General features: G+C 34.7%; 1 protein-coding gene across 2 annotated transcripts; it reads right to left on the reverse strand.

The window, feature by feature from the left end:
* Nucleotides 1–8,987: 8,987 nt before the first annotated feature.
* On the reverse strand, nucleotides 8,988–11,406 carry LOC139848124 (WRKY transcription factor 18-like). 2 transcript variants are annotated; one of them, XM_071837853.1, is made up of 5 exons: nucleotides 11,282–11,406; nucleotides 10,728–10,793; nucleotides 10,304–10,576; nucleotides 9,678–9,794; nucleotides 8,988–9,290 (listed from the first exon to the last, which is right to left on the reverse strand). In XM_071837853.1, the coding sequence occupies exons 1-5, from the start codon at nucleotides 11,351–11,353 to the stop codon at nucleotides 9,042–9,044; spliced, it is 777 nt and encodes a 258-aa protein (XP_071693954.1). In that variant the 5' UTR covers nucleotides 11,354–11,406; the 3' UTR covers nucleotides 8,988–9,041. The 2 variants fall into 2 exon arrangements, with proteins under 2 accessions (XP_071693954.1, XP_071693955.1); XM_071837854.1 differs by lacking the exon at nucleotides 10,728–10,793 and having other exon boundaries at nucleotides 11,282–11,404.
* Between the last annotated feature and the right edge of the window lie 2,877 nt (nucleotides 11,407–14,283).

A 14,283-nucleotide genomic window follows, 5' to 3' on the forward strand; every position in this document is an offset into this window, starting at 1 on the left:
CCTGTAATTTTTATCAAATATTTATTTAAACATTTGTCACGACCAACAAACTAAAAATTATAATTTTGACGGAATAACATCGGCGATGTAAGCACGAACGGCGAGTATTATTAAAACCTAAGTTACGCAGTAATATAACTATTAAAGTTATAGTTTCGCCTAGGGATGTTACATGTTAGAGAGCTGAGCATTTAATTAAGTATTCGAGCTCGAGCATTAGAATTTTCGAGTTCGAGTTGAACACGAACAAAAATAATTATTCAATTAGTTTAACGAGTTGAATTCAAAACATTATTTTTCGGGAGGACATGTTAATCAAGTTATTCGAGTCGAACAAGTTAAACGAATAAATCTATTAGAACATTTTTTTTATATAACTTAAAGGGATGATAATATTTAGTTTAAAATTCTTCATACTTCCAATCTCAAAATAATAATACTATCAAAATATGATCATGCAATATTATACTTGACATAAGTTTCATTGATATAACCTCTATTCATCATGTTTTTGTTTTTTTACTTTAGTTTCACATCTATTCTATGAGACAAATGTCCTTAACATTTTGCACAACACATTTGAAAATGTGAAACAACTTAAATATATGAAAAGATCTATAATCTTAATCTATTTTTCTAGTATTAGCCCCTATAATTTCTATCAAATATTATTTTAAACCTTTTTCACGACCAGCAAACAATAAAATTATGATTTTGACAAAGTAACACCGGTGATATTAGCACGAACGGTGAGTATTGTTAGAACCGAAGTTACGAAGTAATATAATTATTAACGTTATAGTTTCGCCAAGGGATGTTATATGCTAGAGAGCCGAGCATTTAACGAAGTATTCGAGCTCGAGCATTAGAATTTCCGAGTTCGAGTCAAACACAAACAAAAATAATCATTCAATTAGTTTAACGAGTCGAATTCAAAATATTAATTTTTGGCAGCACATGTTAATCGAGTTATTCGAATCGAACGAGTTAAACGAATAAATCTATTATAACATTTTATTGTTTTTATATAGCTTAAGGGATGGTAATATTTAGTTTAAAATTCTTTATACTTCCAATCACAAAATAATAATACTATCAAAATATGATCATGCAATATTGTAGTTAACATAAGTTTCATTGATATAACCTCTATTCATAATGTTTTTGTTTTTTTTTACTTTAGTTTCACATAATATGAGACAAATATCCTTAACATTTTGCACCACACATTTGAAAATGTGAAACAACTTAAATATATGAAAAAGTCTATAATCTATTTTTCTAGTATTAACCCCTATAATTTTTATCAAATATTTTTTTTTTTTTTTGAAAAGCAACATGAATTTTATTACTCTAATAAAAACTGTACAACACACGAAACAAGCCCAGATTATCCATGCTAAGCCCACAACCTATATCTATACAATTATTTACAACACGACGCCAAAACATTTGAAAACTTGCTGCCATTTTATACAGCCAAACGAAAATGTATATAAAAAAAAAAACGCGAAAAGATTCATCCAAGATCAACCCAGACCAACTCGAGGAGTTGTAAAACCACATGAACTAGGGTGAGTAAGCCATTGGAGCCAAAAGAAACCGCATCTCTTTGATCTTTTGATAATCCACTCGAAGCTTTTGCATTGAATTTCGCTTAAGACAACCGAACTAGGAGAAGCATTCTTGCCGAAAACTTTATGATTTCTATTTTTCCATATCAAGTAGCCACTAACCCATTTGACCGCCATCCATGATTTGTGTTTTTTGTTCGTCATTGAAAAAGGACTCGCATCTTTGAATAGCTCGTTTATAGATAATGTCGAAACATTACCAAGGTTCCACCATTGAAAGACCCGAGTCCAAACCTCCATTGCGCATTTACAAAACAATAAAGCATGATCAACCGTCTATAAATCATCATCACACATAGGACATCTCACCGAGTTGAGATCAACACATTTTTTATCAAGCTCCACCCGAGTTGGTATCCTTTTTCTAGAAGACCTCCACGCGAAAATTTCAACTTTTCTTAATGTTTTTCACGACCAGCAAACTATAAAATTATGATTTTGACAAGGTAACACCAGTGATATTAGCACGAACGGTGAGTATTGTTAGAACCGAAGTTACGAAGTAATATAATTATTAACGTTATAGTTTCGCCAAGGGATGTTATATGCTAGAGAGCCGAGCATTTAACGAAGTATTCGAGCTCGAGCATTAGAATTTCCGAGTTCGAGTCGAACACAAACAAAAATGATTATTCGATTAGTTTCACAAGAAAATCTCAAAAACATTAATTTTTTGCTCGACTTAATCGAAAACTCGTGCTAATTAAGTTATTCGAGTCGAACAAGTTAAACGAATAAATCTATTATAACATTTTATTTTTATTGTATAACTTAAAGGAAAATAATATTTAGTTTAAAATTCTTTATACTTCCAATCAAAAAATAAAAATACTATCAAAATATGATCATGCAATATTAATATTGTACTTGGCATAAGTTTCATTGATATAACCTCTATTTATCATGTTTTTGTTCTTTTACTTTAGTTTCTCATCCATTATATGAGACAAATATCTTTTACATCTTGCATCACAAGACTCAAATACTTATTTATTATTGCGTAGAGATGATTTAACTTCTAGGGAGTAATACTCAATTTACATTAAAAATTTTGAGTTAAAATATATCTTGATCTTAGAAGGAAAAAAAAAAAAAAAAATAGAGCTCTTAAGATTAAATGAGCATCGAACTCAATCTCGAACACTAATTATTTTTCGAGCTCAAACTCGAGCATAATTTTGTTGATTTTAATAAAAAAGAGTCGAGTTCTAGTGCCGCCATCTTAAACCCACTGAACTTAAAGTTTCTAATACTCGATTTGACTCGGTTCATTGACGGTGTTGGTGCATAAAGGCCCAAGTTCGTATCAACCGACGCTAAATCAAGACAGACGGGTGTGGGCCGACAAGTCAAACGGGCCAGAACCCATGTGAGTATATAAGGAGGTTTAGCTCTTCAGTTTAATGCTAATCGCTCCATAACCTTAAAACCCTTCCTGATGTTTTCTCTGTACCACAACTGATCCAAAAAACTCACAAGTCGAATAACGACTCTAGGCATCGATCTAATCCGATCTACACGATCCGGTTCGACTAATTCGATACTCGAAAGTTAACGATTCGCTATAACATCGATCCGAAGATCCAAATCGCTTCAACAAAGTGTATTACTCCGCACTTCTCGATATTCCGCTTCATGGAGGGTATACGTTTGTTCCAGTTCCGCTTTATGGAAGGAACTGAGGTTGATGTTTCGCGATCGTGAGATACCAATTTGACTTTCTTTGGTGAGTTTGATGGCAATAAAGACTTACTTGATCTAACGACCCGTCCTAATCCATCTGGACGAATACATTACAATTGATTACATCGCCAGGTACTTGACCTCTATATGATACATTTTACAAACATTGCATTTGTTTTTAAAAGAAAAACTTTCATTACATCAAAAGTTGACAGCATGCATACCATTTCATAATATATCCAACTATAATTGACTTAATAACAATCTTGATGAATTAGACGACTCAAATGCAACGTCTTTTGAAATATGTCATGAATGACTCCAAGTAATATCTCTAATATGAGCAAATGCACAGCGGAAGATTTCTTTCATACCTGAGAATAAACATGCTTTAAAGTGTCAACCAAAAGGTTGGTGAGTTCATTAGTTTAACATAAATAATCATTTTCATCATTTTATTAGACCACAAGAATTTCATTTTCAGTTCTCATAAATATAGGTCTCATGCATAGAGACAAAAATCATTCATATGGATTGAACACCTGGTAACCGACATTAACAAGATGCATATAAGAATATCCCCTATCATTCCGAGAAATCCTTCGGACATGATATAAAACAACATCGAAGTACTAAAGCATCCGGTACTTTGAATGGGGTTCGTCGGGCCCATAGATCTATCTTTAGGATTCGCGTCAATTAGTAGATCGGTTTGCTAATTCTTAGGCTACCAAGCAAAAAGGGGCATATTCGGCTTCGATCATTCAACCATATAATGTAGTTTCGATTACTTGTGTCTATTTCGTAAAACAGTTATAAAAACAGCGCATGTATTCTCAGTCCCAAAAATATATATTGCAAAAGCATTTAAAAAGGGAGTAATGAAACTCACGATACTGTATTTTGTAGTAAAAATACATATGACGACATTGAACAATGCGGGGTTGGCCTTAGATTCACGAACCTATATCAATAATATATATCAAATAATATAAAGAACTTATTTTAGTACAATCTATATTTTAATTATATATATATATATATATATATATATATATATATATATATATATATATATATATATATATATATATATATATATATATATATATATATGTATGTATGTATATTGATGTACACATTTATTTACATACAATGGTTCGTGAATCGTCGGAAATAGTCAAAGGTTCAAATACATTCATGAAAAATAGTTCAAACATTTTGGAACTCGGTTTAATAGACTTTGCTTATCGTGTCGAAATCATATAAAGATCAAGTTTAAATTTGGTCAGAAATTCCCGGGTCATCACAGTACCTACCCGTTAAAGAAATTTTGTCCCGAAATTTGAGTGAGGTCGTCGTGGTTAACAATAAAAATGTTTTCATGACGAATATGAGTTGATAAATAGAGTTTTATCATTATTGATTAATATAGACAAAACGATTCGATTATGTGAAGCGTACGAGTGAAGCTGTCACAAAAAAATTGAGATAGAGATTTAACTTCTGACGTAGTCAGGGTTGAATTTAGAAAAATAAGATGCGTCTTAACTTTTGACGTTGTCCTGGTTGAATTCCGAAATTCGAGGGATTTAAAGAAAATCTTCGAAATCTAAAAGATTTGATTCTTCGGCGAGTAAGGGAATTAAGATTTCTATAATTAAATACGGTGATCTGTCTCGATTAATCTGTCTGATATTTCCATTATAAATTAAACTCTTCCGTTCCATTATCCTCACCATTCCTATATATTTTTTTTATTTCATACATCCAAAAGATTATGAAAATGTTTAATCCAGTTCTGATCCTTGTTCTTATCCTTACTATCGCAACAATCATTCTCCTTTTCCAACTTTCACCAGAGGAATCTGCTTACTTCTACTTCGCCCTTGGGATTATAGTGTTTTTAATTTTCCCGTGTCTTTATGTTACGATAAACATTGATATACACGGTTTGTAATTTATGTGCTGTTATCGGGCTTTATATCTCCCCTTATATTTCAATGTCCCTATTTCTGTTTCCTATAATCATTGTCATCCACAGTTAATACTCCCTCTTATTTGCTGCGATTTATACTCCAATTTCTATTTCAGAGCTTTGTCCCTTCGTTTCTTCTTCTTGCGATTGGGTATCTCTTGTAATGGTCCAGAATTCGCAGATATAAGTTTCAGAATGAACATTGTTAATGTTCTAAGAAGAGAATGGTAATGGCACGATCTTGATTATCAATTCGAAGTTCCCTAACTTCTTCTAATATTCCCCTTCGATTGGTATTCGGAAGTAGAGGTTGAATATTTTCTGAGATTGCAGTAATGCGACCTTCGAGGTGGAAAACTTTAGCAAGAAGGGTGAATACAGTGTTGTGCATAGGTTCACCGGTGAGTACATCGTTTTCTCCGATGTTAGGAGGTAAGTTTGGTTCGCGGTAGGGCTCGCCTTCTTCATTTCTCCATCGAGTGAGTAAGTCTCGGACCCACCCCCATCTCCTCCAGAAAGAAAAATACCTAGACGGTGGAGACACTTCGGGTTCATTGACTTCGGAGTCTACTTCAATACGCATCTCGAAATTGCTTCCAGAACTAATGGAATCCAAGCTAGGTGTAGAATCCATCTTTTATGATCAGTTAGAGGATTTTCGATATGAAATGATTGTCGGTTATAGAATAATATTCTAATTATATAGAATATCTAATATAGTACAGAAGATCCCGTAGATTACGGAGGAAATTAAGGAAACGTGTCAGATGAAGTCTACAGTAACAGATACGCTAAGATATAGATTTGTCTATACACTATTCATGCAATCAATGCAGTAAGATGTGTCTAGACTAGGAATGATAAGCAGGTAATTTATTATGGATGATAAGTAGATGATTTTTGACACAAAATGATAAGCAAAACTTTTGACATGCAGACACGGTCGAAGTCCAGACTCACTAATGCATCTAAACAACTATCAGTTAGACACACTAATGCAAGACCTGGTTCGCTAAGACCACCGCTCTGATACCAACTCTAACAACCCGTCCTAATCTATCTGGACGAATACATTGCAATTGATTACATCGCGAGGTACTTGACCTCTATATGATACATTTTACAAACATTGCATTCGTATTTAAAAGACAAACTTTCATTACATCGAAAGTTGACGGCATACATACCATTTCATAATATATCCAACTATAATTGACTTAATAATAATCTTGATGAATTAGACGACTCAAATGCAACGTCTTTTGAAATATGTCATGAATGACTCCAAGTAATATCTTTAATATGAGCAAATGCACAGCGGAAGATTTCTTTTATACCTGAGAATAAACATGCTTTAAAGTGTCAACCAAAAGGTTGGTGAGTTCATTAGTTTAACATAAATAATCATTTTCATCATTTTAATAGACCACAAGAATTTCATTTTCAGTTCTCATAAATATACGTCCCATGCATAGAGACAAAAATCATTCATATGGATTTAACACCTGGTAACCGACATTAACAAGATGCATATAAGAATATCCCCTATCATTCCGGGAAATCCTTCGGACATGATATAAAACAACATCGAAGTACTAAAGCATCCGGTACTTTGGATGGGGTTCGTCGGGCCCATAGATCTATCTTTAGGATTTGCGTCAATTAGTAGATCGGTTTACTAATTCTTAGGCTACCAAGCAAAAAGGGGCATATTCGGCTTCGATCATTCAACCATATAATGTAGTTTCGATTACTTGTGTCTATTTCGTAAAACAGTTATAAAAACAGCGCATGTATTCTCAGTCCCAAAAATATATATTGCAAAAGCATTTAAAAAGGGAGTAATGAAACTCACGATACTGTATTTTGTAGTAAAAATACATATGACGACATTGAACAATGCGGGGTTGGCCTTGGATTCACGAACCTATATCAATAATATATATCAAATAATATAAAGAACTTATTTTAGTACAATCTATATTTTAATTGTTATGTATATATATATACTTTTGTTGTATTATATATATATATATATATATATATATATATATATATATATATATATATATATATATATATATATATATATATATATATATGTATGTATATTGATGTACACATTTATTTACATATAATGGTTCGTGAATCGTCTAGAATAGTAAAAGGTTCAAATACATTCATGAAAAATAGTTCAAACATTTTGGAACTCGGTTTAATAGACTTTGCTTATCGTGTCGAAATCATATAAAGATCAAGTTTAAATTTGGTCAGAAATTCCCGGGTCGTCACACTTGAGTTATAAATTGTGGACCGGACTCCTCTACATATTTTGCCTTTACAAGATGCAAGTCATGATGAAGACGTTAGTGCTACAGTGTTTAATAGGATACAGCTAACAGCAAGGGGGAAGATTCTACAGTTTATGATTTTGAGAGAGTCGGTTTGTTTGAAGATTTCATCAGAGATGTCGATAGGGATCTCAGCTCAGTCTTAGGGGGAATCTGGTTGCATTAGTACTATGGGTAACACATACGAGTGAAGTTTGAAGAAACTACAGGATGACTATTAGCATTTCGACTTCAATGAGCGGAAACATTGATGTTCGAAGTTTGGGTTTTCACGTATTCTGGAAGACTTTTGATGGAGCTTGTGATTCATACGATTATGGTACTATTGTAGAGATTGACCGAAGATTGCAAGAGGTGTTTACAATAATTCGCCAGCAACGTCCAAGAGGGAATTTGTTGATGCATATTTGTATGGCCGTCGCTGGGCGAATAACGTTTATTATTAAATTGTACACCTAGTTGATGTATACGCATGAAACTGGTTAGTTACATGAGCATATGTAACTGTTCGGCCATAATGTTCAGAGGTCCATTTGTATGAATGAGGCCCATTAGGGTTTGTCTAGTTTGCCTATAAATACCAGTTTATGTGTTCATTAGGGTTAAGAGAGAAGAGAGTTAACCCTAATTGGGAGAGCTGTTTTGGCGATCCTGTGCATAGGGAGATCATGCTCGATCTCCCCTGGCCACCCATGTTTCTCTGTTTAAATCAATCATGTAAATTCGACGTATATTAAATTATATTGATTTATCTTAGATTCATCGTGTTTATCTCATCATGTTCATAATGTTCATCTTTTATCTTGTTCTTAAACGTTAATCGATGCTTGTATATGATCAAAAGATCCGTATTAATGAATCAAGGGACCTACAGACGGCCCCGATTTTACCTTTAATAAACATATTATTATATTTACATTATCAATCTTAATCTTTAGGTCACTTTCTAAGCATTTTTTCAATGAACTTCTTTTTTCCATATCAAAGTTACATCAACACTAACCCTTTTTAACTTTTATTTCACTAACCTTTCACGGTTAACTCATACTAGTATGTGAAATATCATATTAATATTGATTGAAGATGATCATCAAGTTCATGAAAATAGGAAGAAGAAAAGAAAAAGATAAACGTTGATGGAATTGAACTTGACTAATCTCGAAAGGTATCTCGATCAATCTCTAGTTCTTTGTACAATGGCGCTCCAATCCAAATAACTAACTCCCAAACAGAATCACAAGGACTTAAAAAAGATACAACTAATTAACCACTCTATAATTTCATAAGCTGAAGTTTCTCTCAGAAGCTCCTCTAATTCATTCTTCATATGCATATATTTGCATAATTGCATTCATATATATGTTCTATATATGAGGAAGAAACACTGCTAATCAATTAACATACATTAAACAGATTGACTTCTGAAATCTTGGAGGTAATTGCAGCCGCGAGTTCTGTAGCGAAATTAGGGTCTTTACCAAGATAAGTAGCCATTTGTTGAGCCAAAACGTCATTAGTATGTTTAGTCGATATCTCACATCTGTTAGTAAGAGCGTATATTGTCTCTTCCTTTGTGCTTCTATGGTTGTGTTCTCCTTCATAAGTTGCTATTACAATACTAGCATCATCCACACTTCTTTGTACCTGAAATCAACTCAATTAGTATGTTTAGTAAATGAACCTTCACATATTTGACTTTTATGATTTTTTTTTTTTTTATAATTTCAAAAGTCGAAAGTATCTAGGTGCTTTAAATCAAATGAGGTTTTCCTTATTCAGATTAATTCGGACAGAACCTATATTTTTCATAATCTAATCAGGTGTAAGGTGTATTAGTGACCATAACCGACCTGGCCTTTCTCTCGTCACCACAAAATGGCACATAATTAGGCATAAACTCGAGACATAGACGGTACTTATTGGGTCATTGTAATTTAAGTTGATTTTATGTGATTTTTTTTCCTATTTCTTTTTGTGGTTTATAATTATATTGCTGTCTTTTAGGAAAGATCTAGCCGAGGCATGTTATACCTTCTTCTTGACTGGGCAGCTTGGTGCAAAAGAGCATTTATAGTAAGCTCTAGGAGATGGGTTATCTCTAGTCACTTTTTGACCATACTTTCGCCATTGATATCCATCCTTCACCACCTACAAAATGCATCAAGCAACACTTTTGATTCAATATACATGTTCATTATTATTAATATTTCATATTTCATATACAATCACATAAAATGATGGTGGTTTAATTTGGTAGTCTTGGTTAGGTTTACGCTTTCTTCAGTTTATTCAGTTCGGTTTTATATTTTTTAAAGCAAAATCGAAAACCAAACAAAAAACGAATTCAAATATTGGATCCGAACCAAAGCGGAAAAATAATTTGAACTTGGTTTGGTTTCGACTGAAATCTCGAAAAACCAAATGAATCGCATCAAATTAATCATAAAATATCAAATTTGAATTCAATCTTGGGCATTGAAATCGCTTATTGACTTATATATATACTATACTAATACTAATAATTTAATATATTATTAGTTGAATTCGATTTAATTAAATTGAGGATAAATAATTGAAACGCACCAAACCAAAATCAAATTCATATTTTAAAACTGATTATTGAACACTTTAATGAAAAATATCGATTAACAAAGTACCAGGCTTTTATCGGATGGATCAGTTGGTATATTAACTCTTTGAATTCCTGTTTTTTGCAATTCCACAACATTTGGCCTCTTCCACGAGCTTTGTTGAACTGTCTCATTATCAAACTTTCTCTTCTTCGGGTTCGAACCTAATTCTTCATTGTGTTGAATTAGTTTCTTAAAATGAGTTTGTAGAGAGTTATAATTGTCACATACAGTCATAAGCATCTCTTTTAGCTTTTTGTTTTCTTTACTTAAATCCCCTACCGTACGATCATTATCAATCTGCTCGTACATATACACAATATGTTACCAGCTAATATTATTAGTTAAACAAATTAAGAAACTAAAACAAACATAATCTCCACCCATTCTCGATCCTTATTTAATTTCATATGAAATGTAGTTTCAAATGCATATATTAATAACCACAAACCTTGTTTCGAAATGACTGTTGCTCTTCCTCATCTTCGTCATATAAATCGGATTGAACTTCTATAACCTTAACCACGAGTAGTAATAATTAAGTTATATCTCAACTTCTTATTCTTGTACTACCGTATGAAACTATATTTTAAACGAGTGACGGATAAGCTTTTGTGGAAATTCTTTTACTCAAATGTAGGCGATTAAAAATAATTAACTTTTTTTTACCCTTTTATAGCCGCTCAAAATATGTTGCTATTCAGGTTTGAACTTTAGACTTTTTGTACGATATTTAGGACCTCAATAATCTAAAATTGGTTTTAAAACTTTATTTTAGCTACATGGTGACAACAATGGTATGCCAATTTTTCGATGGCCGGTTTAGCTATGAAGGTTAGAGATTTACGGTTTGGTAGTGACGAAGTGACTAATCGCATGTTTGATACAAACAAAAGAATGTGAGCAGATTAACATGATATAAAACGTAGGAAATGAACAATGATAATTGATATTTGATATAGTATAGATATAGATATGTAAATATATGTGCGTTAGTTTACTTACTGAGGTATCATCAAGATGAGTTATGAGGGAAGGATTAAGATTGAGATCTATGGCTAGTGACGTGGCCACCATTATTAGATATTGATTGAGTGTTAATTGGTTCTCAAGGTTTTTAAGCGTAGGGATTAATGTTGAAAAAAGATTGAAGTTTGAAACCTTGAATTGTTGAAGCTTCTTATAGAAGTGGCCGAGAGGATTTATTTATTTAATTAATTAGTCGTTCAAGTCAAAAAGTCTAGGTCTACGTACCCGGTTTCTGCTACGTGCACGTAACTTACTTCCACCTAATTAACCACCCCGTATACGATTTTGCATTTATAAACTACATCACTTCGAAAATAGCGGACAATTTTTCCGGACAACTTTTTAAAACGACATGTAGTTCGAATAAAAACTAATACGGAGTAATAAATAAACTAATAATAAATACTAGTTTAAATAAAACAATTTAATGAAATATTTTAGGTATTAAATGAATTTAAATGCTAAATTTATTTAGTTTAATGACCCGATGAATTTCGACTTAGAAACTTCTCGTTGTTGTTACAAACACATTGATGTAATTAACTTGGTCGGAATAAATGAACTATACATTTATTCTCTCACAATCATCTTCCAAATTTCATCACAATTACTATTTTTCTTGTCATAAAAGTCTACATTAGAACTTTTTATTGAGATGTGTATTTCGTATACATATATAACGTAATTAATCTCGTAAAAAGAACTCATATTTGAACTCATATTTGAACTCATATTAGAACTTGGCCACCCCGCCGACATCATCATGTCGGCCAGGGTTATTCACGGTAGCCGGACCGGAGAGCCACGTTCTAAGATCCTTAAACCCCTCTTTACGTATTGAGCAGGCATATTAAACCCCACGGTTAAAATATGCATGATCAAGTGGTGCTTTCATTGAGAGTCGAATTAATTCAAGACTGTTTAATTGCTTTTTCTTTTAAGGTTTTGAATTGTATGACTCGTTATTTACAAAATTTTTGAATTTTTTCTTTAACAGTATCATGACTTCCGAGGAATCATCGGAACATACCCAAACAGATGTTCAGAACGCACCGTCTGGTAGTCAACATACACCGGTTATGACTACGGGGGCCGCTACTCAGGCGGGGTACACGATATACCCTCCACCTATATCCGGCGAACCTTTTCAGAGGTACAAGCCGATATATTCAGACGGGGTTACACCGCCAAGAGCAAACTCACCAGTCACAACCACGCGGCTGGACTTTTCGTCAGTAGATCCAAGGGTCATCTTTGCAGGCACTAGCGGTGGAACAACGGGGCCGCATGTGGTTTGCTGCGGCCAGGTACCTATTTACAGTACCACTGTTTCAATACCTCTGCATACGCAGAGCATTCAGCAGAATTCGTCATTTACACCGTTGCAACCTTGGCAACCACTGCGCCCAGTTTCACAATTTTTAACTCCTGCGGATGCGCAGGCGTTACTTAATAGTTGGGGATTTGGTGTCATCCCAGATGCAAACTCTCATTGGGCGCCGATAACAGCGCAGCAGCAAAGCACAGCGCATACAGTTGGGCTTTTAAGTGTGTATCCTCAAGTTTCGCAGATATCTGCGCCACAGGTTTCGCTTCCTTTACAGCCACCTGTGTACTCTGCGTCTTCAAGTTATCCCTCTTTTCCAACGCAGCAGCCTTGGTTATATCCGCAGACGCAGGGTCAACCTTGGCAAAATGTTCAAGGGCAGACAAATCTTGCAAGTCAATTCATGCAGGCCGCACCTCCTGATATAGTTCACTTATTTTCACAACCTGACTTTGTTCAGGACATGATGAAGCGTTTCTTTGCAAACTTGAAAGGGGATCCTGTTAAACCACCCTTCGAGCTACCGACTACCTTTGACAAGTTTCCTCCGCATATATCCGCATACCCGTTTCCATCAGCACCAAAGATACCTAGCACGTTGGGTACTTACAATGGCCTGACCGATCCAGATGATTTTTTACAGCGTTTCGAAGGCGCAATGCGCACTCAAGGCTGGGTGGATCCGGTTGCGTGTCAGATATTTCCTATGACACTACAGGGTATTGCTCGTGAGTGGTTTAATAAGTTGCCGGCGGGTAGTATTGCCGGGTTTATGGATCTGCGGACAAAGTTTTTACTGCAATATCAGAATCAGAGACCACGCAAGCGCACTCACATTGAATGCCATGACATCGTGCAGAAGCCCAAGGAATCTTTGGGCGAATTTCTCACAAGGAATACTAATGAGTGCCTGCGCATACCAGATCTCAAACCAGAGCAACAGATTTCCGGACTCATACATGGTATAAACTCAGAACGTCATCCAACACTGGTAAGGCGTCTGCGCCATACAGTCCCAACAACTTATGCTGAGGCGCTTAATGAATGCCACGACTATATGCGGAGTGGCGAAGATAATGACATCCCAACAGCTAGCTCACGCAACGAGAGGAAGGACGATGATGATCGTTCGCGCGATCAAAATCGTGGTAACAACTCTCGCGGAAGGTATCCTAGCGGTGGTCCTATCAGGAATGATAAAGGGAAATCAAGTGGCAATTATCGAAACAATAATCAGCGCGGCATCAATAATCAGAACTATGCGCTACTCAAAAGTTTGTCCAAAACGCCCAAGGAAATTTTGGCAACGGAGCCAGTATGCCTGACCTTCGCGGTTCCAACTCCGCTTACAGAATTTGGCAAGCGGGACAAAACAAAGTATTGTGAATTTCATGACGATTATGGTCACGACACCAATCGGTGTAAAAACTTGATGGAACGGGTTCTGGAAGCGCTTCGCGCGGGCAAATTGGATCATCTAAAACCACCTAAAAAGGACAAGGGAAAGGCCGCAGAAGAGGCTTCGAAGTCTAAGACTTTCGTGTGGCAGAAAGTTGACAAAGCGAAAAATGCCGACTTAACCATTAACATGGTTGACGCAGAGAAAATCAGCCAGCGGAGAAAGTACAACGATCACCAGGATTGGGAGCTT

This window comes from Rutidosis leptorrhynchoides, chromosome 5 (genome assembly GCF_046630445.1).
Source record: "Rutidosis leptorrhynchoides isolate AG116_Rl617_1_P2 chromosome 5, CSIRO_AGI_Rlap_v1, whole genome shotgun sequence".
Classification (NCBI taxonomy): domain Eukaryota; kingdom Viridiplantae; phylum Streptophyta; class Magnoliopsida; order Asterales; family Asteraceae; genus Rutidosis; species Rutidosis leptorrhynchoides.